Source organism: Eucalyptus grandis, chromosome 3 (genome assembly GCF_016545825.1).
Source record: "Eucalyptus grandis isolate ANBG69807.140 chromosome 3, ASM1654582v1, whole genome shotgun sequence".
In the NCBI taxonomy this organism is placed as follows: Eukaryota; Viridiplantae; Streptophyta; class Magnoliopsida; order Myrtales; family Myrtaceae; genus Eucalyptus; species Eucalyptus grandis.
This window is the reverse complement of record NC_052614.1, coordinates 47,800,153-47,823,165: the sequence shown is the minus strand read 5'-3', so window position 1 is coordinate 47,823,165 and position 23,013 is coordinate 47,800,153. Positions and strand designations below refer to the sequence as shown.

General features: G+C 38.7%; 4 protein-coding genes across 4 annotated transcripts; all 4 read right to left on the bottom strand.

The window, feature by feature from the left end:
* Positions 1 to 6,659: 6,659 nt before the first annotated feature.
* Positions 6,660 to 8,840, bottom strand: LOC104439798 (disease resistance protein RUN1-like). Its single transcript, XM_018871089.2, has 3 exons — positions 8,709 to 8,840; positions 8,252 to 8,512; positions 6,660 to 8,156 (listed from the first exon to the last, which is right to left on the bottom strand). Exons 1-3 carry the CDS (start codon positions 8,838 to 8,840, stop codon positions 6,660 to 6,662), a joined length of 1,890 nt encoding a protein of 629 aa, XP_018726634.2.
* Positions 8,710 to 18,421, bottom strand: LOC104430136. The gene is made up of 6 exons (XM_039309694.1): positions 18,415 to 18,421; positions 16,842 to 18,322; positions 15,065 to 16,153; positions 14,607 to 14,867; positions 12,889 to 14,511; positions 8,710 to 9,799 (listed from the first exon to the last, which is right to left on the bottom strand). Exons 1-6 carry the CDS (start codon positions 18,419 to 18,421, stop codon positions 8,921 to 8,923), a joined length of 5,340 nt encoding a protein of 1,779 aa, XP_039165628.1. The 3' UTR covers positions 8,710 to 8,920.
* A 13-nt stretch (positions 18,422 to 18,434) lies between these two features.
* LOC120286430 (TMV resistance protein N-like) lies at positions 18,435 to 20,736 on the bottom strand. The gene is made up of 3 exons (XM_039309693.1): positions 20,729 to 20,736; positions 19,509 to 20,625; positions 18,435 to 18,746 (listed from the first exon to the last, which is right to left on the bottom strand). The coding sequence occupies exons 2-3, from the start codon at positions 20,511 to 20,513 to the stop codon at positions 18,435 to 18,437; spliced, it is 1,317 nt and encodes a 438-aa protein (XP_039165627.1). The 5' UTR covers positions 20,514 to 20,625; positions 20,729 to 20,736.
* Positions 20,737 to 21,635: 899 nt separating this feature from the next.
* On the bottom strand, positions 21,636 to 22,953 carry LOC108958628 (TMV resistance protein N-like). Its single transcript, XM_018871087.2, has 2 exons — positions 22,818 to 22,953; positions 21,636 to 22,346 (listed from the first exon to the last, which is right to left on the bottom strand). The coding sequence occupies exons 1-2, from the start codon at positions 22,860 to 22,862 to the stop codon at positions 21,873 to 21,875; spliced, it is 519 nt and encodes a 172-aa protein (XP_018726632.2). The 5' UTR covers positions 22,863 to 22,953; the 3' UTR covers positions 21,636 to 21,872.
* Positions 22,954 to 23,013: the final 60 nt, after the last annotated feature.

Here is a 23,013-nt window from a genome sequence, read left to right as displayed (position 1 = left end):
TCGCTGCAATAAATTCAGTTTCGGTTGTAGAAAGTGCAACACACTTCTGCAATCTTGACTTCCATGACACAACTCCACCCGCAAAATAAATCAAATAACCAGAGGTAGATTTACGAGTATCCATATCTCCTGCCAAGTCAGAATCTGTGTATCTAACTAATTCAAGTTTCCCGGTCCCAAAACTGAGTTTCAAATTTGAAGTTCCCCGAAGATACCTCATAATTCACTTCACTGCATTCCAGTGCTCTCTGCCTGGATTTGACAAATAGCGACTAACAACGCCAACTGCGTGTGCCAAGTTTAGGTATGTACAAACCATCGCATACATTAAGCTTCCTATAACTGAGGCATATGGAACACTTTCCATATCTTTCTTCTCTTTATCAGTCGTAGGACTTTGCTTCATATTTAACTTAAAGTGGGCAGCAAGAGGAGTACTAACCACTTTAGCCTTGTCCATGTAAAATTTCTGAATGATCTTCTCGATATATTTCTCTTGCGACAAAAACAACTTCTTAGCATCTCTGTCTCGAGTAATTCTAATGCCGAGAATCTGCTTCGCCGAGCCCAAGTCTTTCATGGCAAAAGACGTGCTCAACCGTTTCTTCAATAACTCAATTCTTGAAGCATTCCTGCCAATAATCAACACATCATCAACATAAAGCAATAGAATAATAAAGTCATCATCATAAAATTTTTAGACAAACACACAGTTATCTGAGGAAGTCTTCTTATAGCTTTGTTCTGTCATAACTGACGTAAATTTTTTATACCACTGCCTTGGTGCTTGTTTTAGACCATAGAGATTTTTCTTCAATTTGCATACATAATCCTCTTTCCCTTTCACTTTAAAACCCTCACGTTGTTCCATGTATATCTCTTCCTCCAAGTCACCATGTAGGAAGGTTGTTTTGACATCCATTTGCTCAATCTCCAAATCTAGGAAATTTGCCAAGCCTAATACCACACGGATAGAAGACATTTTCACTATTGGAGAAAATATATCATCAAAATCAATACCCTTTCTCTGACCGAATCCCTTAACAACCAATCTAGCTTTGTATCGTGGTTGTGAAGTATGTTCATCTTGCTTCAACCTATATACCCATTTGTTTTTCAAAGCTTTTTTACCTTTAGGTAATTTCACCAACTCAAAAGTATGATTTTCATAAAGTGACTGCATCTCATCTCGCATAGCATCAAACCGATTGCTTTTGTGCTCATCTTCTATTACTTCTGCATAGCACTCTAGTTCACCTGCATCAATTAATAATACATACTCATCTTCAGAATACCTAGTGGAAGGTCGTCGGTCTCTAACGGATTTCCAGACTGGAACATCCAGTGGAACATCTAATTGAGCCTCTGGTTCAGAAAAATTATTATCCGTTTCAACATGTTCAGGAACATGTGCGTTATTTGGAACATTGACTTCCTGTTGCTCTTCATCAACCTGTGTAGGAATATTTGTAAGAGGTCCTGGATCCAAATCAACCAAATTATCACTAACTTGTAGTGCTGAAGTCATCTATGTTTTCTCAATATCCTCTATTGTTTGATCTTCCATAAACACAACGTCTCTACTTCTTACAATTTTCTTTTCAATCGAATCATAAAATTTGTAGCCAAGCATATTCCGTCCATAACCAATAAATATGCATTGTCGTGTTTTCACATCAAGTTTAGATCTCTCATCTTTGGGAATATGCACAAATGCTTTGTACCCAAAGACATGCAAATAATCATAAGAAATATCTTTGCCTGTCTAAACTCTATTAGGAACATCAAACTCTAAAGGAACGTATGGAGTAAGATTTAATACATGCACAACTGTACTTAAAGCCTCACCTCAAAAGGATCCAGGTAGTTTTGATTGTGAAAGTAAGCATCTTACCCTTTCAATCAGTGTTCTGTTCATTCTCTCAGCTAAGCCATTTAACTGAGGCGTCTTGGGAGGTGTCTTTTGATGTCGAATACCTTGTTGTTTGCAATATTTATCAAAAAGTCCAATATACTCTCCCCCATTATCAGTTCTAATGCATTTCAATTTCTTTCCAGTCTGTCTCTCAACTGAAGCCTGAAATTGCCTAAAAGCATCTAACACTTGATCTTTAGTTTTCAAGGTATGAATCCAAATTTTCATTAAAAAATCATTTATAAAGGTAACAAAATAAAGAAATCCACCAAGTGATTTTGTTTTCATAGGACCGCAGACATCGAATGTACTAAATCCAGTATACCTGACTTTCTTGAAGGAGGGGAGCTTTTAAATGTAACTCTATTATGTTTTCTTGCTAAACAATGAGCACACTTCTTTAGCGCCGAACTTTTCAATCCTAAAAGCAGCTTCTTCTTGGCCAATATTGACAAACCCTTCTCATTAATGTGACTGAGCCTCTTATGTCTTAACTCAGCTGTATTTTCGCTGTCTACCGTATTAATTTTTTCTGTGGACAACTTTGCCTACATAATGTACAATGAAGAATATTTTTCACCTCTAGCCAAAACAAGAGAACCTTTGGTGAGCTTCTATTGACCATTGCTGAAGGTGCTGCAATACCCTTCATTATCCAACTTGCCTGTAGAAATCAAATTCAAGCGAATATCAGGTATATGTTTAACATTATTCAATACTAACCTTGTGCCATTGGTGGTTTCTAGGCACACATCACCGATGCCTACAGCTTGAGCTAGCCCATTGTTTCTCATCTTCACAGATCCGAAGTCACCTGACCTGTATGATGTAAAGAAATCCCTACGAGACGTAACATGAACGAATGCATCACTATCAATTACCCAACTGGTCTCATGAGATACAAAATTCACCACATCACTATAAAAAATAATGAGAAAGTCTTTTTTAAGTGCAGCAACACGATTGTCATCACTGTCATTATTACTTTTATTCTCTTTACCTTTCTCCTTTTGTTTATCTTTTTTTAACTGGCGACAAAACCTTTGAATATGTCACTTCTGATGACAATAATGGCACTCAACATTAGCAAATTTATTATACTTACCTCTGCTTTTATCTCTATTTCTCGGACCTCGAGACTCACTTCTTCCTCTTTTTTCAACAACCAAGGCATCGTAATGTGAAGAGGACAATCCTTGCGTCTTCCTTCTCATCTCTTCATTCAAAATACTACTCTTGGCCAAATCCATGGTAATCGTACCATCTGGGGCAGAATTAGACAAAGATGTCCGAAACGTCTCCCATGAGTCCGGCAAAGTACCAAGTAACCATAGTGCTTATATCTCATCATCAAATTTGATTCCCATCGCAGCCAACTGATTTATAATTCCTTGAAAAGAATTTAAATGATCAGTCAAACGAGTACCATCTTGATATCTCAGAGCTATCATCTGTTTTATCAAAAATAACTTATTATCCCCAGTCTTTCGAGCATATAACTGTTCGAGCTTATCCCATAAATTGCGTGCATGTGTTTCCTTAATAATATGGTTCAAAACATTATCATCCACCCACTGCCTAATATAACCACACACTTGACAATGAAATATAAACCATTCAGCATGAGTTCTATTCTCTGGTTTCTCTTCGGCAAATACGGGCAAATAAAAATCTTTCACATATAAAAGGTCTTCCATCTTCCCTTTCCAAATATGATAATTTGAACCATTCAGTGTAACCATTCTACTCGTATTCGTTTCCATTGTTTAACACAAGGCAGAAAAATCAAATAATAACCAGATGCTTTGATACCACTCTGATGGAAGTACGGTAACGATTCGAACAATATTGAATCAACACAGCGGAATAAAATAATATCCCATTTTGTGTAAACCTAACATGAATTGATATAATAGAATAAAATAAATACCAAACACGCGAACAGAAGACAATTTTTAACGTGGAAAACCTCTTTGATGTGAGGAGATCAAAAACCACGGGACCGGAGTCCACCCGAAATTCTTCACTATAAACGAAATTGGGTAAACAATGTTCTTCTTTAGCAAATACTAGAGGTACATAGCAGCAAAGACCTCAAGAATATAATTCTTGGCTATATACATGAATTTCACAAGAGATTAAAGATAAATTTGACAAAAAACGCAAGTTTTGATCAATCCACGAAAAACTTGATGTAGGAAGCTTCAAACGAAAATCAAACCGTTCAGATTCGAGAAGATTGCGCCATGAATATGATGACAAAATTTCAGCTCAATCGGACCACGAATCGACCTCCAATGCCAGCTTAATGTAAATAAGATATTGCCTCAATCTCTAGATTTTTTGCTTTCTCTTTTTCTCTTGTTACTATTTCCTTTTGCGGTTATCACTTTATATAGATAGTGAGAAACCCTATTTACTTATCATATAGGCTTAAGCCCTTTTTGGACTTGCAACTCATTGGATTTCCTCCACATAGGAGTGAACCTAGCTAACAGAACTCACTCTCATTCACTCACTCACGGTTTGGGAGAGCTATGGGAGATGCTCTCCAGCTCACTCTCTATTTCCGTTACTCCCTCTCTCTTCCATGGCTTGAATGGTTACGAAGTGAAGAAATTTCTTCTTTATACTCCCCAATTTATGCTCACCGTTTGGACCCATTTTTGGGGTGCAATGGAGATCCTTGTCCAAGCTCAATATGGTGAGGTCTTCTGTCCGATGGTTTATACTATGCACGGGGTTATTTGCCAGTCAAAGGGGAGGGGATTTGTCCGCTGGTTCGTGCCATACTTAAGAGTTATTGTCCATTCAAAAGAGGTAGCCCTTTTGCCTAAGGGTTTGTTCCATGCTTGGGGTTCAAGAAGTCTATTGCCCCTTGGACTTAGAGGTGTATGGCCGACCAGGTAGATCCTATCTTGACTACTTTGGTTCAAATTTAATGTGCCATTGTTTCCCTATATGGTATAACTAAAAAAGCCTTATCTGCTTGTCCAATCTTTTCCTATTTAATCACCAACGTACACTTATCTTTCCGATCAGGACGTAGACAAATTGCAGGTGGATCTATGCGCTTTCTCTAAGTTCCGCCGTTTGTTCATTAGCTTCTTAGGAATGAAGGGGAAGACATAAGGACAGGGGCTTTCCGGGCTAAGGTAAGGAAGGCAGCCTTTACTACTGTGAAAGCAATTCCTTTGTGGGACTTGGATTAGCGGCATATCCACTCTTTTCAAGAAGCAAACGGACAAAGGAGGCAAATTAAACGGGTTAATGTTGTGAAAAAGTGAAGCAAAATGGGTGATTCATTCGAGAGTGGTCATTATTTGGATGAATTTTAAAAGTAAATGATACGAAAAATGAGATATATGAACTCAAGTCCACGCAAAATGCAATATGCAAGTTTATGCAATATAGATATCTTTGGTTAGGGATCAACTTCCAAATGAATTCGATCCCTGATTTTTCTTATGAAAAGCACAAATAGTCTATAAGCAAAAATTTAAGTGTAAATACTATATTTAAATTAAAAGAAGAACCAGAAAAGTTGAACAACATGTAATGAAAAATAAATGTAAAAATTAACCACGTCGCTCATGTTGAATATGCAAAACATCCTTTCCTTTCAGATAAGCCTATGACAGCGTCGATTTGGCAGGGGAATTCATAAACTTGATTTAGAAAAGAGGAGACACATGCTAACTAAAAATTTGACAAATCGACTTAAGGCATAAGGTCATAAACCATAGGTAAATAAAGAATGAGAACTCAAAACAACAAACTGACCTAATTCTCTAACGGCCTGTTTGTTTATTTGTGTTTCGTTCCCCGAAACAAAAATTTCTATTCTTTTATTTCGGGAACCAAAAAGAAGAAAAACGCGTTTGGTAAAACTTTTATTCTCGGAAACAAAAATCTATTTTTTTTTTCGAGAATAGATTTGGAACAAAAACAAGAAATAGAAAAAGTTATTTCTTGTTCGCGGGAACAATTCCGAGAAACACTTCTTTTTTCTTCTTCTTTTTTTCTTTCGTTCTTCTTCCTTTGGCCGGTTGCGGGCCTCGGCCTCGCTAGGCCATCGCCTGGTCGGCGTCGCCGGTGGTTGGGTGAGCTCGAGTTTTGCCAGGCCAAGGCGAGGCTGACCTCGCGCTGCCTAGGCGAGGCCGAGCCTTGCCGGGTGGCCTTCGTGGCCGATTGGTGAACGGCCAAAAGGAAGAAAGAAGAAAAATGAAAAATATAACAAAAAAATTGAAAAATTAAAAGAAACAAAATAATTATACAAGTTTACCAAACACATTTATATTCCTAGAGTAGAAATTTTTTCAGTTACCAAACGCGTTCTTATATTCAGAAATTGTTCCCTGGAACAGAAACAAAAAAAAAAAAATTTCTATTCAAAAATTGTTATTCGGAATAGATACGTTATCAAACGCGCGTTAAATGACAAATCTGCCCGAAAGTAGCATGCACTTGAGGCGTTACAGATTTTGCCAGCTGAATTTTTCTAGGAGAAAATCAACCGGTGCACGACTTTCCTTTCGGAAGAGACCGATGTGCTCGCCTGGAGGGGCTGCCTTTGGCTCACGGCGGTTGATTTTGGCCTCGACCTGTCTTCAAAGGGAATTCAATAAAGTCAAGCTTGAAATTAACTCCAATAAAAATGCCTTATTCGTCTGCTCCCCTATCTTCCCTTAACAGGGTGTATGGCCATGCACAGATATCAGTTAGAACTGAGGAGAATCCAGCATCACGTAACCGGAAAACGAGCCATTACACGCTTCAATTCATCCTGTATTTGCACCGACTTCTCAGCCGGACATTCACTGATATTCAGCTTTTCCAAAGATGTTAATTTTTCTAGGCCTTCGATTTGACTGATCATTTTGCATCGAATGATCTCCAAAACTTTCAGCGACTTCAAATTCGAAAGATCAGGTAGACTGAGGTCATCACACTCAGATAGAATCAAACTTCTCAGTGAGGTTATCTGGCCAATCCCATTGAGATTTTGTATTTTGCAGTTTGAAATATCTAGCCTCTTCAGGGCTTCAAGCCCTTCAAGCCCTTCAATCTCTTCTACCGCAGAGTGGTAGAGCTTGAACGCTAACAGCTTATTGGGAAGCTCAGATACATCTCTACAGCTCAAACCAGGAGGGGTAAGCGTTTTGAGCCTTTCGAGGGGAGGAATATCCGTCAGCACAAACTTCAGCTTGATAACTTGCGAAAGAGAAAGTTCGAGTTTCCTCAGTTTAGGAAACGATATTGGGAAGGATTGTTCGCCAATCATTCGTGCCTTCAGGTCCCCATCACTTAAGCACAGCTCCTCCAATTCCTTCATATCTTCAAGAAGGGGTATGGCTTTCATCCTTTTAGAACTCACACGCAGACAAATTAGAGAAGGGGGAAGTTTCGGTAACTCTTCAATTTCATTGCACTGAATTAAATCCAGGGTGTGAAGACCAGAGATGGTGAATATTTGAGGGGGGAGGCTAGATATACTGGAATGCCCCAGCGTCAATGATCTCAGACGATGTAGTCCGTCAATATCACCGGGAATGGCCCCCTTCAAACTCCGACACCAGGAAGCATGTAGTTCTTCGAGCATGTTTAGAGTCCCAATCTCCCCAGGAAATGTTCGAATGAAAGAAGAGTCCATTCTCAGCACTACCAAGCTTTTCAGATTTCTTATTGAATCGGGGAGTTCAGAGATACTAGTCGCCGATATATCCAACTCCTCTAGTGACCCCATTTCACCGATAGAATATGGAAGCTTCTTCAAATAACGGCAATCCCTTAAAGACAAGCGTCTTAGCTTGAGCAGCTCCCCCAGTGAGCTCGGGAGCTCAGAAATTTTGGCACCATCTAATGAGAGATCGGAGAGAGCAGCCAGATAACAAATCGAACTGGGCAGGTGAGTCAATGCGAAGCACTTCAAGCCACTGAGAATTTCGAGTTGCTTCAAATTGCCTATGGAGATGGGGATCTGCCGCACGGAAGTCCCGTCAATAAAGAGCTCTTTCAGAGCTGTCGTACAACCTAGTTCCACTGGCAACCTGTTCAATTGGGAGCAGAACTTCAAATTCAGGGAAACTAAACGTTTCAAATTGCCAATTGAAGGATCTAGCTTCACCAAATGAGAACATCGTTCAAGAATCAAGATTTCCAAATCTTTGTAACCAGAGAAGTCAGGAGTGAGCAGTAAGTCAGAACACCCAGTAAGATTCAAGACTTTCAATTTCTCCATCTGCAAAGCCAATACAGAAAACACGCACATGGTCAATTCACAGATATTCAACTCGAGAAAGAAAATATAAAACAACCAAATGAATACCAAACCACCTTGATATCACTCCAACCTCTCCAGTCTTCCGTGAGTTTGCACCATGACAGATCAAGAATGACCAACTCTGTTAACACAAAATTTTCTGCACTAAAATCCAAAGGACACCTTCGCCAACAGAGCCACCTTAAACTAGCAAATGCACCTTCAAACTTTCCAGAAACTTTGACATTATCCAACTTGAGAATCCTTAGTTCTGGCATCATCTGCAAATTTTGAGCTGTGAAGTTAATGTGGGGAGCTTCAACGTCTTCCTTTCCCTACATTTGACAAAGTAACATAATCATCAGAAGCTATAAACCCATACACCCATCTGAAAAAAGAATATTTCCTTGTCCTACGTGCTAAGGTGTACATATATGATATGATTCCTTGAGAAAAAATGGAAAAAAAAATGTAGCCTGCATGTCGAGGTGTCTGTTTTGCCGGATAACAAACTGAACCAAAAATTTTTACCTTCTCCTGTATGTAAAATTTTCTCCCAATTGAATCTCCAGATATCTCTTGCTCAAACATATCTTTGCCACGGCGTCTCAGCAATTTGTGCATCTGCAATTCATTGTTTTCTCCAATTTTTGCAAGGGGCATCAGAATGCAACCAGAGGATAGATAACAATTGGGCCACATATATGAAGCAATTCGGGCATCCACACCAGAGATAAAACATGCTATGTCCAGAAATATATCTTTTGCTGTTGATCTAATTCTTTGTAACATATATCCAGTATTTCTTCAAGGCCAACTGTCGTCTTTTGAGAACTAGTCGAACGTTCTTCCATTGACTTCTCCATCTTTTTCCATTCTTGTATTGATTTACCCCGCAAAAATGAACCGACAACTTCAACTGCTAATGGTAGTTTCTCTGTAGCATTGACAATGCGGTTTGAGAGTCCATCATAATCAGGTATGGAAGATTGCATCCTGAATGCATGCTTCCAGAAAAGTTCAAAAGCTTGACCGTAATCCAACTCACTAACCGTGTAGTTACAAACCTTGTCGGAATCAAACTCTTCGAGAATTCCACTATTTTTGGAAGTCACAATTATTCGACTACCTGGACCAAACCAATCAAGCTGGTTTCCTACAACTGCATGAAGATCAGATGGCTTTGCCACATCATCGACAACTAATAGAACTTTCATTTCACGAAATATATCCAGGAAATCTTCTATTGGTTCATCGAAAGAAAGATCTTCTCGATCTCGTTCAAGGATATCATGTATCAACTTCTTTTGCAAAAACTGAATACTGTGAGGATTTTGTGTGGTTTCTTCGACCTCCGAGAGAAAGCTACAACTGTCAAAACAAGAAGAGATGCGTTTGTATACAGCCTTGGCGAGAGTCGTCTTGCCAATTCCATCAGTTCCACAGATTCCAATAATGCGCACCTCATCATTGACTTCCATCTCCAGTAAGTCGGTGATTTGTTTTGCACGATCATCAATTCCAACTACATTCTGAACGGCTGCAATCGCATAATAATTCCTATCTGAGGTTGCCACGTCTGCTGGTCGCTCTCTAGCTTTATCTTCCACTTTCTTCATCCTCTGCAAGAAAAACAGAATTTTCACCTAAGTATTATTGTAGACGGAGGAAAGAACAAATATCACCCGATCAGTCTCTCTCATATGACATTCCTTTAGTTCCAGGCATAGATACAAGATAATCATCTGTCATCGAATTGTTCTTATTGATGCAAAAATACGCGGACACTTATTCTATCAATCTCTGATCCATAATTCAATATCTACTCTCACACAATATTAATAAGGAAACTTGGGTAGTATCGTAATCAAATTAGGCCTTCATTTGTTTCATGAAAAATGAACGATTTGAGAAAAAAAAATTCACAAAAATAATCACTTGTATCACGTGAAATAATTAGTTAATTAACCATTTTTTTTTTTTATCAAGAACAATCTACGCCTAAATAATTTCGAGGGCGATGATAATATTATTTATTTATTTATTGTTGTTGTAAGCGATACTAGTAGTCATTTTTAGAAAAAGTATTTTTCAAATCGTTTATTTTTCATGAAACAAACAGAGCCTAAGTAACATTAGCATTTTGGAAGTTGGATGCTTAGTTTACTGACCAGATATTTCAACTTTCAAGAAATCTTGATATGCACATCACATCAATGGTCACGTTAATTATTAATTCTGTTCTAATCTCTGTAGTGTAAACAAGCTCCCAACAGCAAATGAGCACAATGCAAATAGGACTAACGTCTTAAATTCAGATGGTAGACTATTTTTAGACTCCAACTATGCAATGATCGATATTAAGTTCAGTTTACCTTCTAATACATACAAATTTCTTTGGTTCCTTCTGCATTATCATTCCTCACATTTTCTTGTGTTGTTGTTTCCAAGTCGAATGATCTACATTCAAATTTCGGAGATAGACGTCCTGGACTAATGGAAAGCAATGCCTAAATATTCTCACCGAATTCGAAATACACGTTCCGATACCACACTCTATTTTACAGATACTGAGCTTTTCTTGATTGGTTCCTTCTGGTCACTTGGTTACTTTACATGTAATTATATCCTTAAATTGAATGTCAATTATCAATTGAGAACATTGTCTATTCGCTACAGATTTTTTCAAATTTCTTGCTCAATTAATAGGTGGCCCGTTTACATTGGCACTTACATCTTTTTCATGGGACAAGCACGAATTGACAAAGATCAACAATCGAGAAAGAATTGAAAAAGATTGGCATGTGGACGAGCGATTGGCATCCATATTTGAAGGTATAAAAGACGACTAGGGGAATGAGGGAGAACATGCTGCTAGTGCTAGGGTGAACAAAGTTGAAATCCTTTCGGGCAAAGAAAAAATTTTGCCCCTCATTTTAGCCCCATGTCGATTTTTTTTTTTTCAAATTCATCCCTTTGATGACTATTTGCAAAACCAGCTGGAAATGAAAAACACCCTAGTCTGCATGGCACCTGCATCTCAGCAAATCGTTTGTTTATCGAGCACATCTACCTAAGGAAGACATTAGAGGACGAAATCGTAGGGAAAAAGCAATACTTGTTGAGAGATCGAGATGAAAGTAAGGTATATGGCCCAAAATAAAGAGTCGCAAATAATATGAGGATCAAATCGTATTTTTTTCCATTTTCCTGACTTAATATAACAGTTTTATAGACCAGTCCTAGTATACCCGGCATTAATTTTGAATTTTTTTATTTTTTTATTTAGGGTCTTGAGCAAGAATAATTCGAACTCATAGTACTCGAACCAAAATGGAAACAACTAAATCATCTGTTTCTCTTTCTAACTGTCAGTATTTAGCGTTCGTAAAGATTTTAGATGCTCGATTAAATGAAATTTTAATTCCGACTGTAAAAATGAGTAATATGAAACCCTAAAACTAAAAGCAAAATCCACTCCAAACATTCCCCAAGTAAAAGCAGAAGGCCGTCGAAAAATGAGAAACGAAAATGCACCTCCTCTGAGTAAGCCGAAAAATGAAAAATAAAAAAGTAAAGAGTCATGCTATTCTAATTCCATGTCCAGTTCCGTTTCTTTTCTATATTTCACGTTATTATATTAATTATTCATCTCATTCTCACTTCAGTTACATAAATCTTTTCTTTTGGGATAGTTTTGACGTACTACATGTACTACTATCTTTTAATGGTGTACTAATATAAATTCAATTGTTTTGCATTTTGAAACTAAAAAAGAGTTTTGTTTTCCATTGTTCCAATGAAAAATCCATAACCATCGGATACATTGTTTCAAGTTACTTTATGAAAATCTTTATATTGTGGTATTCTTTTTTAATTTAAAGTATTATGCTTCCAAATTACAAGTCTCTTTTTTGTCATAAGTTGCATTTTTAGTAAAATAATGCTTTCGCTTGTATAAAAGTTACATAGTGATATAAATAATGAATATTTGTTTGAGCAATATGTGCTTTAATTTATTTTGAAATAGTGAGCCGACGTGAATTCCCCATGGTGGCAATCTGCTATAGTACTAAAATCGCAAAATCAACTAGTCAAGCCCATTGGTGGCCAAAAGTAGAAACTATTCTAGTGTACTACGTAAGTACGTATGCATGCACCGGCAAAACAGCAAATAAATGTGTGACAAAATTATTGTTTAACGGGCGCGCGTGCTAAAAAACTAATGGATGCGACATGAATCAATTTTTTTTTTTTTTTTTTTGAGAAGGGTGAAGAAAGGTAATCAATAACTTTTTAAAGTCTACGGTCTAATGCGCAATAATGCCAAAGTTTAATAGGGCGATCATTGCTAAAAATTATGAAAACACATATGTTATAATATTATGTCCAACGCTCGATTATATAACAACGAAATAAATTCAAAAATTATTACGACACATTTATTAATTTGATACGAAACAACATTTCAAATTAAAAAGAACACGTCGAAGGAATATTTGAAATTATTTAAAGAGTATCCCTGATAAATTTTCTCCATTGTATTAAAAAGTATACCTTAGTCCATGTAAATTTCAGAACAATATTTTAATTTTTTACGATTTGTGTAGTTTTACCGAATTATAGCATCAAACTGAAATTATAATAAATCAATTTTCAAACCCATGCATTCACGTGCATCTACTTTATATTTATGAAGAAGATATCGCACCTTATTTGATGCATCCAGAAGAATCTCCTCTCTGTTACGCTTCGAAGATGTCGCACCTTGTTTGATGAAGTCCCCATGCCCCTGTTTTTCGACTGATCGTGCCCTTACATCCTTAATCATATTCTGTACTTGCACCGAGTTCTCAGCCGGACATTCGCTGATATTCAGCTTTTCCAGAGACGTCAATTTTTCTAGGCCTTCAATTTGATGGATCATTTTGCATCGTCTGATCTCTAAAACTTTCAGCGACTTCAAGTTTGAAAGATCAGGTAAACTGAGGTCATCACAGTCAGATAAAATCAAACTCCTCAGTGAGGTTATCTGGCCAATCCCATTGAGATTTTGTATTGTGCAGTTTGATATATCTAGCCTCTTCAGGGCTTCAAGCCCTTCAAGCCCTTCAATCTCTTCTATCGCAGAGTGGTAGAGCTTGAACGCTAACAGCTTCTTGGGAAGCTCAGATACATCTCTACGGCTCAAACCAGGAAGGTTAAGCGTTTTGAGCCTTTTGAGGGGAGGAATATCTGTCAGCCCAAACTTCAGCTTGACAACTTGCAAAAGAGAAAGTTCTAGTTTCCTCAGTTTAGGAAACGATATTGAGAAGGATTGTTTGTCAATCATTCGTTTCACGTTGGGTTCTGGCATTGGCAGTTTGGACGGAGGTTGGGATGCCTTCGGGTCCCCATCACTTAGGCACAGCTCCTCCAATTCCTTCATATCTTCAAGAAGGGGTATGGCTTTCATCCTTTTAGAACTCACACGGAGACAAATTAGAGAAGGGGGAAGCTTCGGCAACTCTTCAATTTCATTGCACTGAATTAAATCCAGGGTGTGAAGACCCGAGATGGTGGATAGTTCAGGGGGTAGGTTAGATATACTGGAATGCCCCAGCGTCAATGATCTCAGACGATGCAGTTCCCCAATATCACAGGGAATGGGCCCCTTCAAACTCCGACACCAGGAAGCATGTAGTTCTTCGAGCTTGGTCAGATTCCCAATCTCCCCAGGTAATGCTCGAATGAGAGATGAGTCCATTCTCAGGACTCTCAAGCTTTTCAGATTTCTTATTGAATCGGGGAGTTCAGAGATACTAGTCGCCGATATATCCAACTCCTCTAATGACCCCATTTCACCTATAGAATATGGAAGTTTCTCCAGACAAAGGCAATCCCTCAATGACAAGCGTCTTAGCTTAAGCAGCTCTCCCACTAAGCTCGGGAGCTCAGAAATTTTGGCACCTTCTAATGAGAGATCGGAGAGAGCAGCCAGATAACAAATCGAACTGGGCAGGTGAGTCAATGGGAAGCACTTCAAGCCACTGAGAATTTCGAGTTGCTTCAAATTGCCTATGGAGATGGGGATCTGCCGCACGGAAGTCCCGTCAATAAAGAGCTCTTTCAGAGCTGTCGTACAACCTAGTTCCACTGGCAACCTGTTCAATTGGGAGCAGAACTTCAAATTCAGGGAAACTAAACGTTTCAAATTGCCAATTGAAGGATCTAGCTTCACCAAATGAGAACATCGTTCAAGAATCAAGATTTCCAAATCTTTGTAACCAGAGAAGTCAGGAGTGAGCAGTAAGTCAGAACACCCAGTAAGATTCAAGACTTTCAATTTCTCCATCTGCAAAGCCAATACAGAAAACACGCACATGGTCAATTCACAGATATTCAACTCGAGAAAGAAAATATAAAACAACCAAATGAATACCAAACCACCTTGATATCACTCCAACCTCTCCAGTCTTCCGTGAGTTTGCACCATGACAGATCAAGAATGACCAACTCTGTTAACACAAAATTTTCTGCACTAAAATCCAAAGGACACCTTTGCCAACAGAGCCACCTTAAACTAGCAAATGCACCTTCAAACTTTCCAGAAACTTTGACATTATCCAACTTGAGAATCCTTAGTTCTGGCATCATCTGCAAATTTTGAGCTGTGAAGTTAATGTGGGGAGCTTCAACGTCTTCCTTTCCCTACATTTGACAAAGTAACATAATCATCAGGAGCTATAAACCCATACACCCATCTGAAAAAGGAATATTTCCTTGTCCTACGTGCTAAGGTGTACATATATGATATGATTCCTTGAGAAAAAATGGAAAAAAAAAAATGTAGCCTGCATGTCGAGGTGTCTGTTTTGCCAATAACAAACTGAACCAAAAGTTTTTACCTTCTCCTGTATGTAAAATTTTCTCCCAATTGAATCTCCAGATATCTCTTGCTCAAACATATCTTTGCCACGGCGTCTCAGCAATCTGTGCATCTGCAATTCATTGTTTTCTCCAATTTTTGCCAGGGGCATTAGAATGCAACCGGAAGATGGAAGATAGCAATTGGGCCACATATATGAAGCAATTCGGGCATCCACACCAGAGATAAAACATGCTATGTCCAGAAATATATCTTTTTGCTGTTGATCTAATTCTTTGTAACATATATCCAGTATTTCTTCAAGGCCAACTGTCGTCTTTTGAGAACTAGTCGAACGTTCTTCCATTGACTTCTCCATCTTTTTCCATTCTTGTATTGATTTACCCCGCAAAAATGAACCGACAACTTCAACTGCTAATGGTAGTTTCTCTGTAGCATTGACAATGCGGTTTGAGAGTCCATCATAATCAGGTATGGAAGATTGCATCCTGAATGCATGCTTGCAGAAACTTTCAAAAGCTTGACCATCGTCCAACTCACTAACCATGTAGTTACAAACCTTCTGGGGATCATACCCTTTGAGAATTTCCTTATTTTGAGAAGTCACAATTATTCGACTACCTGGACCAAAGCAAAGAATCGGGTCTCCTACAATAGCATGAAGATCGGATGGCTTTTCCACGGCATCGACAACTACTAGAACTTTCATTTCACGAAATATATCCACGAAATCTTCTATTCTTTCATCAAAAGAAGGATCTTCATGATCTCGTTCAAGGATATCTCGTATCAACTTATTTTGCAGCTGAATTCCAGCAGAACTTTGTGTGGTTCCTTCGACCTCTGCAAGAAAGCTACAACTGTCGAAACAAGAAGAGATCTGGTCGTATACAGCCTTCGCGAGAGTCGTCTTGCCAATTCCATCGGTTCCATAGATTCCAATAATGCGCACCTCATCGTTGACTTCTATCTCCATTAAGTCGATGATTTGTTTTGCACGATCATCAATTCCAACCACATTCTGAACAGCTGCAATTGCATAATTCCTATCCGAGGCTTCCATGTCGACTGTTTGCTGTCCAGCTTCATCTTTCATTTTCTCCATGCTCTGCAATAAAAAGAGAATTTCTTCACCAAAGTATTATCATAGATAGAAAAAAGAACAAACGTCACCTGATCAGTCTCACTTTTCTAACATTGCATCACTTCCACACATGAGATTGAAATTATTTTCCAAATAAGATTTAAGTACCAGAAAACGCGGTCACATATCTTCAAACAAAGGAAAAATTAACAATTTTCTTGAAAAATTTCTCATAAAGCATTTTTCCATTTTCATGAAGTTTTCCCACAAATAAACGCACCCTAAGGCTTCGTTCGTTTCGTGGAAAATGTGGCGTTTCTAGAAAATATTTTCTAGGAAGATGATAATTTATTCTGATGTTTAGCTAAAACATGAAAATGGAGTAAAAAATATTTTCCGTTGTTCAGTAAGGAAAATCTTTCTTTCCATGCACTCCTTTCAATATTTTTTATTTTATTTTATTTTTTAAATTGAGTTTTTAATTAATTTTTTTCATTTTCTTTTTTTCTTTTTCTACACCGACCGGCCACAAGTGAGGTCAAGCCTCGCCAGGTCCTCACCCAAGGCCAGCAAGCTTGGGTGAGGTAGCCGAGCCTAGAAGCATAGTATCTATAAGCCTTCACTTGTAAGAGGGAATCCTCTCATCCTTTTCAATAAAAAGGCATGTTGAGCAATATCTTCACTGTATGAAAAACAAAGATTAGTAACTGACCTTGATGGCAGCTTCGACTCCATCCTTCGGCTGGTTAACATCTTTGAGCTCATTAAGGTTTGTTATACCGCTGCCTCGAATAATATTCAGGACTGGCGAAAGCTCTAAATTTTCGCATATGTCCAATTCAACAGGATGGGAGAATATTGGTAAACTGGGACGAACAGAAAAGATACCTTCCACCTTCCTGAGACGAGGTAAATCTTTGAGCCCATTAAGGTTTGTTATACCGTTGCAATGAGAAATTTTCAGGAGTTCCAAAAGCGTTAAATCTTCAAGACCATCAGTCTCTGCTAGATCGCAGTACTCTAGTTCGAGTTCTGACAGATATTTCAGACCAGAAAATTTTGGCTCTGGAATCTTGCAGTGTTTGAGACGCAGGGTCCATAAGCTTGAGGACGAGGGAAGTTGTGTGAGGTCTAGCTCCTTCATGTAGGATAAAGAGAGTTCCCGGAGCTGAGTAAGGTCACTAAAATTCCCAGGGAGATCGGAGACATTTCGAAGAGACAATTCCAAGGTCTCTAGACTTGTTAATCTCGTGATCCACTTTATATCTAGGGTCTCTTGACTCAATAACCCCGCTTTTGGCTGCTCAGCATCTCTCAAGCAGAGCTCTTTTAGAAATGTCAGATATGACAAATCGGTGACTGTCATAATTTTGGATCCCCAGCGGAGACTAAGTAAACTGGAGGGCAACTTTGGTAGTTCGTGAAGTTGGTTGCATTCAAGTATGTCAAGGGCTTGTAGGCGGTGACAGAGACGGCCAATGCTCCTAGACAGCCCAGCCACACTGGATGATGTTAATCTCAAAAATCTCAAAGAGGATAGTCCTGAAATATAGCAATGAATGTTGCCCTCCAAATTTATGCAGAAAGAGAAATCTATCTCCTCCAGGTTCTTTAAGTTTACAATATCCTTAGGAAAATTTTGTAGGTTAGTGCGTGCCATCTTTAGCGTCTTCAAATTTTCCAACTCCTTGACTGACTCTGGTAGTTCTGTAATTTTAGTACCTGAAAGGTCCATTACCTCCAGCTTCTTTAGCTCCCCGATGGAAGGTGAAAGTTCAAAGAACTTCCCACAATTCCTTAAGGAAAGTCTTCGAAGATCTGGAGGAAATTTAAAAGCTCCCGGACACCAATTAGTAGCATCATCCAGAGCAAGACTTTTGAGTTTCGTTAGGTGGCCAATTGGGGATATATCTTCCAACTTTTTACAGCCGCAAGCACTAAGATTTTCAAGCTTCTTCAAAGAATCATTCAGGATATTAATTTTTCTGATGTCAGTTCCATCAATCAGAAGTTCCGTCAAAGATTCCATACGATGCAGCTCTTGGGGCAACTTCTTGACTCCTTTGCATTTTCTCAAATTCAAGGACTTCAACTTCTTCAGTTTACTGAATGTCTCAATTGCAGATAACTGATTACAATCTTCCAGTATCAATATCTCCAAATGGTTTGGAGCTTGAAATTTCAATGATGCACCTGACAGATCACATCCTTGTAGATTCAAGACTTTCAATTCCTTCACCTTCTGCAACGTGCAAAAGAGCGCGTCAATCTTTACTTGCTTGTACCTGTCATCTTAAAACGAGATTTAGAAAGTAAATGTTGGCCATACCTCCATGATTCGACTCCAGATTTTTGGGTCTTGGGGGACCAAACTCCTAGACAGATCTAGAATGACTAAGTTCTTCAAATGCGTATCATGTAGCTCAGGAATGGAACGGCAATCTCGCCAATCAAGCCACCTCAAATTTGGGGGAAGATTCTTAGTTTCTCCCTGGATGTTGGCCCGGTCCAGTCTGAGATACCTCAAATTCGGCATTTCACGAAACCCTTCACATTTAAAACTGTCGACGTGACCCTCTTCAACTGTGAGACCAATGCCTTCAACACTTTCAGAACCCTGTCAAGTCTCAGGATGGGGAAAACTTATGAGTAATTTGAAAAACTTTAATTTCTATTATTCCTTTTAATGAAATGAGACAAATCAAAATTACAAAATCAATGGGTATCCACTACGTGTTCTAAATTTTGTGAAGAACAAAATCCTTTCTTTTCCACTCGAGATTGAATAAAGACAAGTAAGTTTATGCTGATGGGAATGGAAGGTCTATCTGAAATCTTTAGTAAACCACTAAAAATATCTGTTGAAGAGGCGCCGCCTCTCTATCAAACCTTTCCAGAATTGTATCATATTTTCTACAAGCCGCAAGTTGTTGGAAGACAAGTTAAAGTTGGCCTCGAAATCTTAGTCCACTTGCTTAGTAAAGAAGGAAGAGAAACTGGCCGTGAATCATTAAGTTAAGGCACCAAGCTGTCACTTTTAGAAAACAAGTTGACAAGTCGACTTGCTTGACAATTAAGGTAACTCCACTGACGTAGGACTACCACAAATAGATGGTTCCCTCTTCACACTTGTAGTAACATAGAGAGATGAGAGAAAAGTAGAGAGGCCAGAGAAAGCCTTAAGATTGAGAGAGGCTCACGGCTATGGAGAGAGTAATCAGTCCGAGAGCGCGAAAAACAGGAAGAGTTGAGTGTTTGTAGGAGGCAGTGTCCTCTATGAGTATTGTAGCAGCTAGTTTTGTGAAAGTGAGATTTTGAGTGTTATAATTGTATCACGATACCCCAAACTCAACAATATCTACAGGCTTTGAAAACTTACCTTAGGATTGTCTAGAATTTCAAGTGCATCACTGTGATTCCAAAACCTGCAGCGCTTATGATTAACTTTTCTCTTGATAATGTCCCTGCCAAAGTCTCGTATCAGATTGTGCATTCTTAATTCATTATTTTCTCCTTTTTCCAACCAATGCAACTTGCGAAGGGAATCCATTCCCAATGGACTATAGTGATCACAAGCCTTCCACATATAAGGGGGAATCCTCTCATCTTTATCAATAAAAAAGCACGCTATGTCGAGAAACATCCGTTGTAAATGGGAATGTAAAGATTCGTAACTGTCCATAAAGCAGGGTGAAATATCCTCTGGTAGGCGGTTTTTTAAATGGTCTGAAGTATATCTCCATGTTCCTTTGTCGTTCCTTTTCTTGCTTAAATTTGAAGCCTGATGTATAATAGCCATAGGAAGCCCTCCAATAGCTTTGACGATGTCTATGGACAGGGAATCGTACTCATAGTCTTGGGGAGCCTCCCCTAGAAAAGCATATCGACGAAAGAGTTGAAGCGCATGGTGGGGTTCCATTGGTTGAACGTCGTATATTTCAACTGCTTCATCGTAACCATTTAAAACTTTTTCATTGTCCGTGGTCACAATGATTCTACTTCCTGGACCAAACCAAGTGAGCTTCCCAACTAATCTTTTGATTTGTTGATCGTCACGCACGTCATCAAGCACAATGAGAACCTTCATATCACTAAATGAATTTTCCATATTCTTAATTCCAGCACTACAAGAATCAAGTGGTTCACGTCTTCTTTTTTGAAGGGTAGCAATTAACCTTTCTTGCAAAGACTTGACTTCTTCTGCCTTCATATCTTCGAGGAAGCTACATTCTTGAAACAACGAACGCATTTTGTTGTAGACAACCTTTGCAAGTGTAGTCTTCCCGACACCCCGCAGACCACATATTCCGACGACACGTACGTCTCCTCCACATACTCTGTTGGCTCGTCCATCTCTGTAGACAACACCAAGCTTTCTCATCATTTTTTGAACATGACGATCAAGTCCAACTAGTTTGTCGGGTAAATCTTGGTCATCCTTCTTCAACACCTCCCTGACACGACGAAGAACTACTTTTACGAGTTCGGACTCATACCTGCAGACATAAGAGATGAAGCACTGGGATGACAACAAAGTTAATATATATATATATGGAGAGCAAGTTTTAATGCATGATCTATTTCCTTTCATGCACATACCAATATCGACATTGATGTCATGCTATCTCCAAAACAGAAGTTCTCGCCAAGGGGAAACCAACGGAGTGTGGTGGACCAGGTCGGCTGGTCTAACTCGCATCGTGTCAAAAGTCGAGCCATTTTCAAATGGCCGTTTCAATCGAGTAAGTGGTTATTCGATGAAAAATTAGCCAAAAGTCCTAAATTTATTATACTTAAATATTTTAATTTCATCAATTAAGTCATATATTTTATTATCTTTTATCAATTGAATTCATTTAATTAATTTTTTTTTTTTTGGAAATCACTAACCACATATGTAGTGGACACTGATATGAATAATTTTTGTAATATTTACTTTTGAATTTTTGTACTAATTTTTATATTGTTTTTCTTTCCTTTCTCCTTTTTATTTCTTTTCGAGATTACCGTTTATCTTCTTCTTTCTGCGTTCACCATCTTCGATGAACGTAGAAGCAAAAAAATCGAACCAATCTTCTTCTTACTTTGTCCTCCATCGTTCCTTCGAAATGATGTCAAGCTCGGCGTCTTCGAGATGTTGACCAAGCTGGACAACTGCGCGCTCCGTCACGCGCGACCTTGAACCCTAGATCTGGAAGGCTCAACCTTTGTCGCGGCGTCGAGGTTGAGCCGCCAGATCTAAAGGGCTCGAGCTCCGTCGCGCCAATGGCGAGGGCTTCGCGACCCTCCTCTAGACCATCACGGCCGCAATGGCCTCGCCCAGATTTGGACGAGGCTGGACCAGGACAGCGACGCATGGCGATCACATTAAAAATAAATAAATAAAGAAAAGATAAGAAAAAAAATCAAAATATTATTAAAAATTATCATCATCCACCAATCGTCCGACAGCCGGCCATATCATGTCTTTATAATTTCCAACTAAAATTGATAAAAGTATAATAAATTTAAAACTATTCATATAATTTTCCCATCGTTCAACGGGCACATAGAACTTTAACCTGTTAAAAACCAATCCATTTCATAAGGATAAACTCAAAAATCTCTCTAGCATGCATCATAATCGATATGCTTACATATAATATTTGTTGGATCAGGTCGGGGTTCATTTTCACATCATCCTATACCTTTTTAAGTTTTTCCACTTATCTGGGAAAGAAAATGGAAACCAGAAGTAAAAGAATTACCCGTTCTTTACGTTCTTCAACTCATCTCCCCTTAATTTCTTGATCTCTGCAAGAACACTCCTCCATGTTTTGATGATATTTGCGTCGACTTTGTTATCCTCCTCATGTTTCTTTAAGGACCTTCCAAAATCTCCAAGCGGGTCTTTTAAATCGGAGGGACTAACATCATAGAAAATAGGGAGAAGAATCTGTCCATCTGATTGTTTGCACTCCCACATTTGTTCCAGCTCCATGAGGCAATGTTCACTGGAAGCATAATGTTTGGAGAGGATGGCTATGGAGATCCTTGACTGCTTGATCGCTATTTTTAGCTCCGGCTTGATCTTTTCTCCGGCGGGGAGATCTTCGTCGTCTCTAAAGACTTGGATCCCTGCATCTACCAATCTGCTATAAAGGTGATCCGTGAATCCTTTGCGAGTATCAGGACCTCTAAAACTTAAGAATACTTCACGAGTGAATCCCGGTGATCCCTGTCAAATCAAGGGAAAAAAGAAAATGAAGTTTTATGGTTCCTATGATAAACCTAACACAGCAAGCAACATTAGCAACTGAATTTTGCTACTCATGCATCTTGATAATTCCAAAATTCTCACAATTTTCTTGGCAATCAAATGCCGCTGCTGTAAAAAAAAAAAATCCTGCATAAATTCACACGCAATCTTTTCATAATTTTCTCAAATTTAGGACATTTTAAATATAGGGGAAAGCAAAACAGTGCTCAACAGACCCAGCGTATAACATCATTAGTGCTTGGAGTTTTGACAGGATCTCATGATTTTGAACATATATTGGTTCAATCGTTCACGTTTAAAGAAGATTTGTAACATTCCAGACGATGCTTAGCAATTGAGGGGTTGAACTCCAAGCAGAGGATCGATTCCACCATATTCATGTCGAAGAAATAATAATAAAAAAATCCCAAAGATCCAGAGGAAACAAACCTCTCTTTTTCCTTTCCTTCCAGCAGCCACATCTTCAGAAGCCATAACTGGGAGAATTATTAGAAACGCCACGGACCAATTCACTCTCTCTCTCTCGCTCCCGTTCTCTTGCAGAGGGCACAGGAGGTCTACAGACATTATTAGACAACATTATAGATCGCATTTTACCCATGACCAAGACCGTTGACTTGTGGGC

Bases quoted from the DNA above. Each gene is read 5' to 3' on its own strand.
- LOC104439798 (XM_018871089.2), bottom strand. From the start codon at position 8,840: ATGCCCCTTGCAAAAATTGGAGAAAACAATGAATTGCAGATGCACAAA. The intron at 8,513-8,708 runs GTAAAAATTTTT...TGTCAAATGTAG, and splicing joins AATTTTACATACAGGAGAAG to GGAAAGGAAGACGTTGAAGC. The intron at 8,157-8,251 runs GTGGTTTGGTAT...TTGGCTTTGCAG, and splicing joins GAGGTTGGAGTGATATCAAG to ATGGAGAAATTGAAAGTCTT.
- LOC104430136 (XM_039309694.1), bottom strand. The intron at 14,868-15,064 runs GTAAAAACTTTT...TGTCAAATGTAG, and splicing joins AATTTTACATACAGGAGAAG to GGAAAGGAAGACGTTGAAGC. The intron at 14,512-14,606 runs GTGGTTTGGTAT...TTGGCTTTGCAG, and splicing joins GAGGTTGGAGTGATATCAAG to ATGGAGAAATTGAAAGTCTT.
- LOC120286430 (XM_039309693.1), bottom strand. From the start codon at position 20,513: ATGATGAGAAAGCTTGGTGTTGTCTACAGAGATGGACGAGCCAACAGA. The intron at 18,747-19,508 runs GTAAGTTTTCAA...GAGACTTGACAG, and splicing joins AAATTCTAGACAATCCTAAG to GGTTCTGAAAGTGTTGAAGG.
- LOC108958628 (XM_018871087.2), bottom strand. From the start codon at position 22,862: ATGGCTTCTGAAGATGTGGCTGCTGGAAGGAAAGGAAAAAGAGAG. The intron at 22,347-22,817 runs GTTTGTTTCCTC...TTGATTTGACAG, and splicing joins GAAGGAAAGGAAAAAGAGAG to GGATCACCGGGATTCACTCG.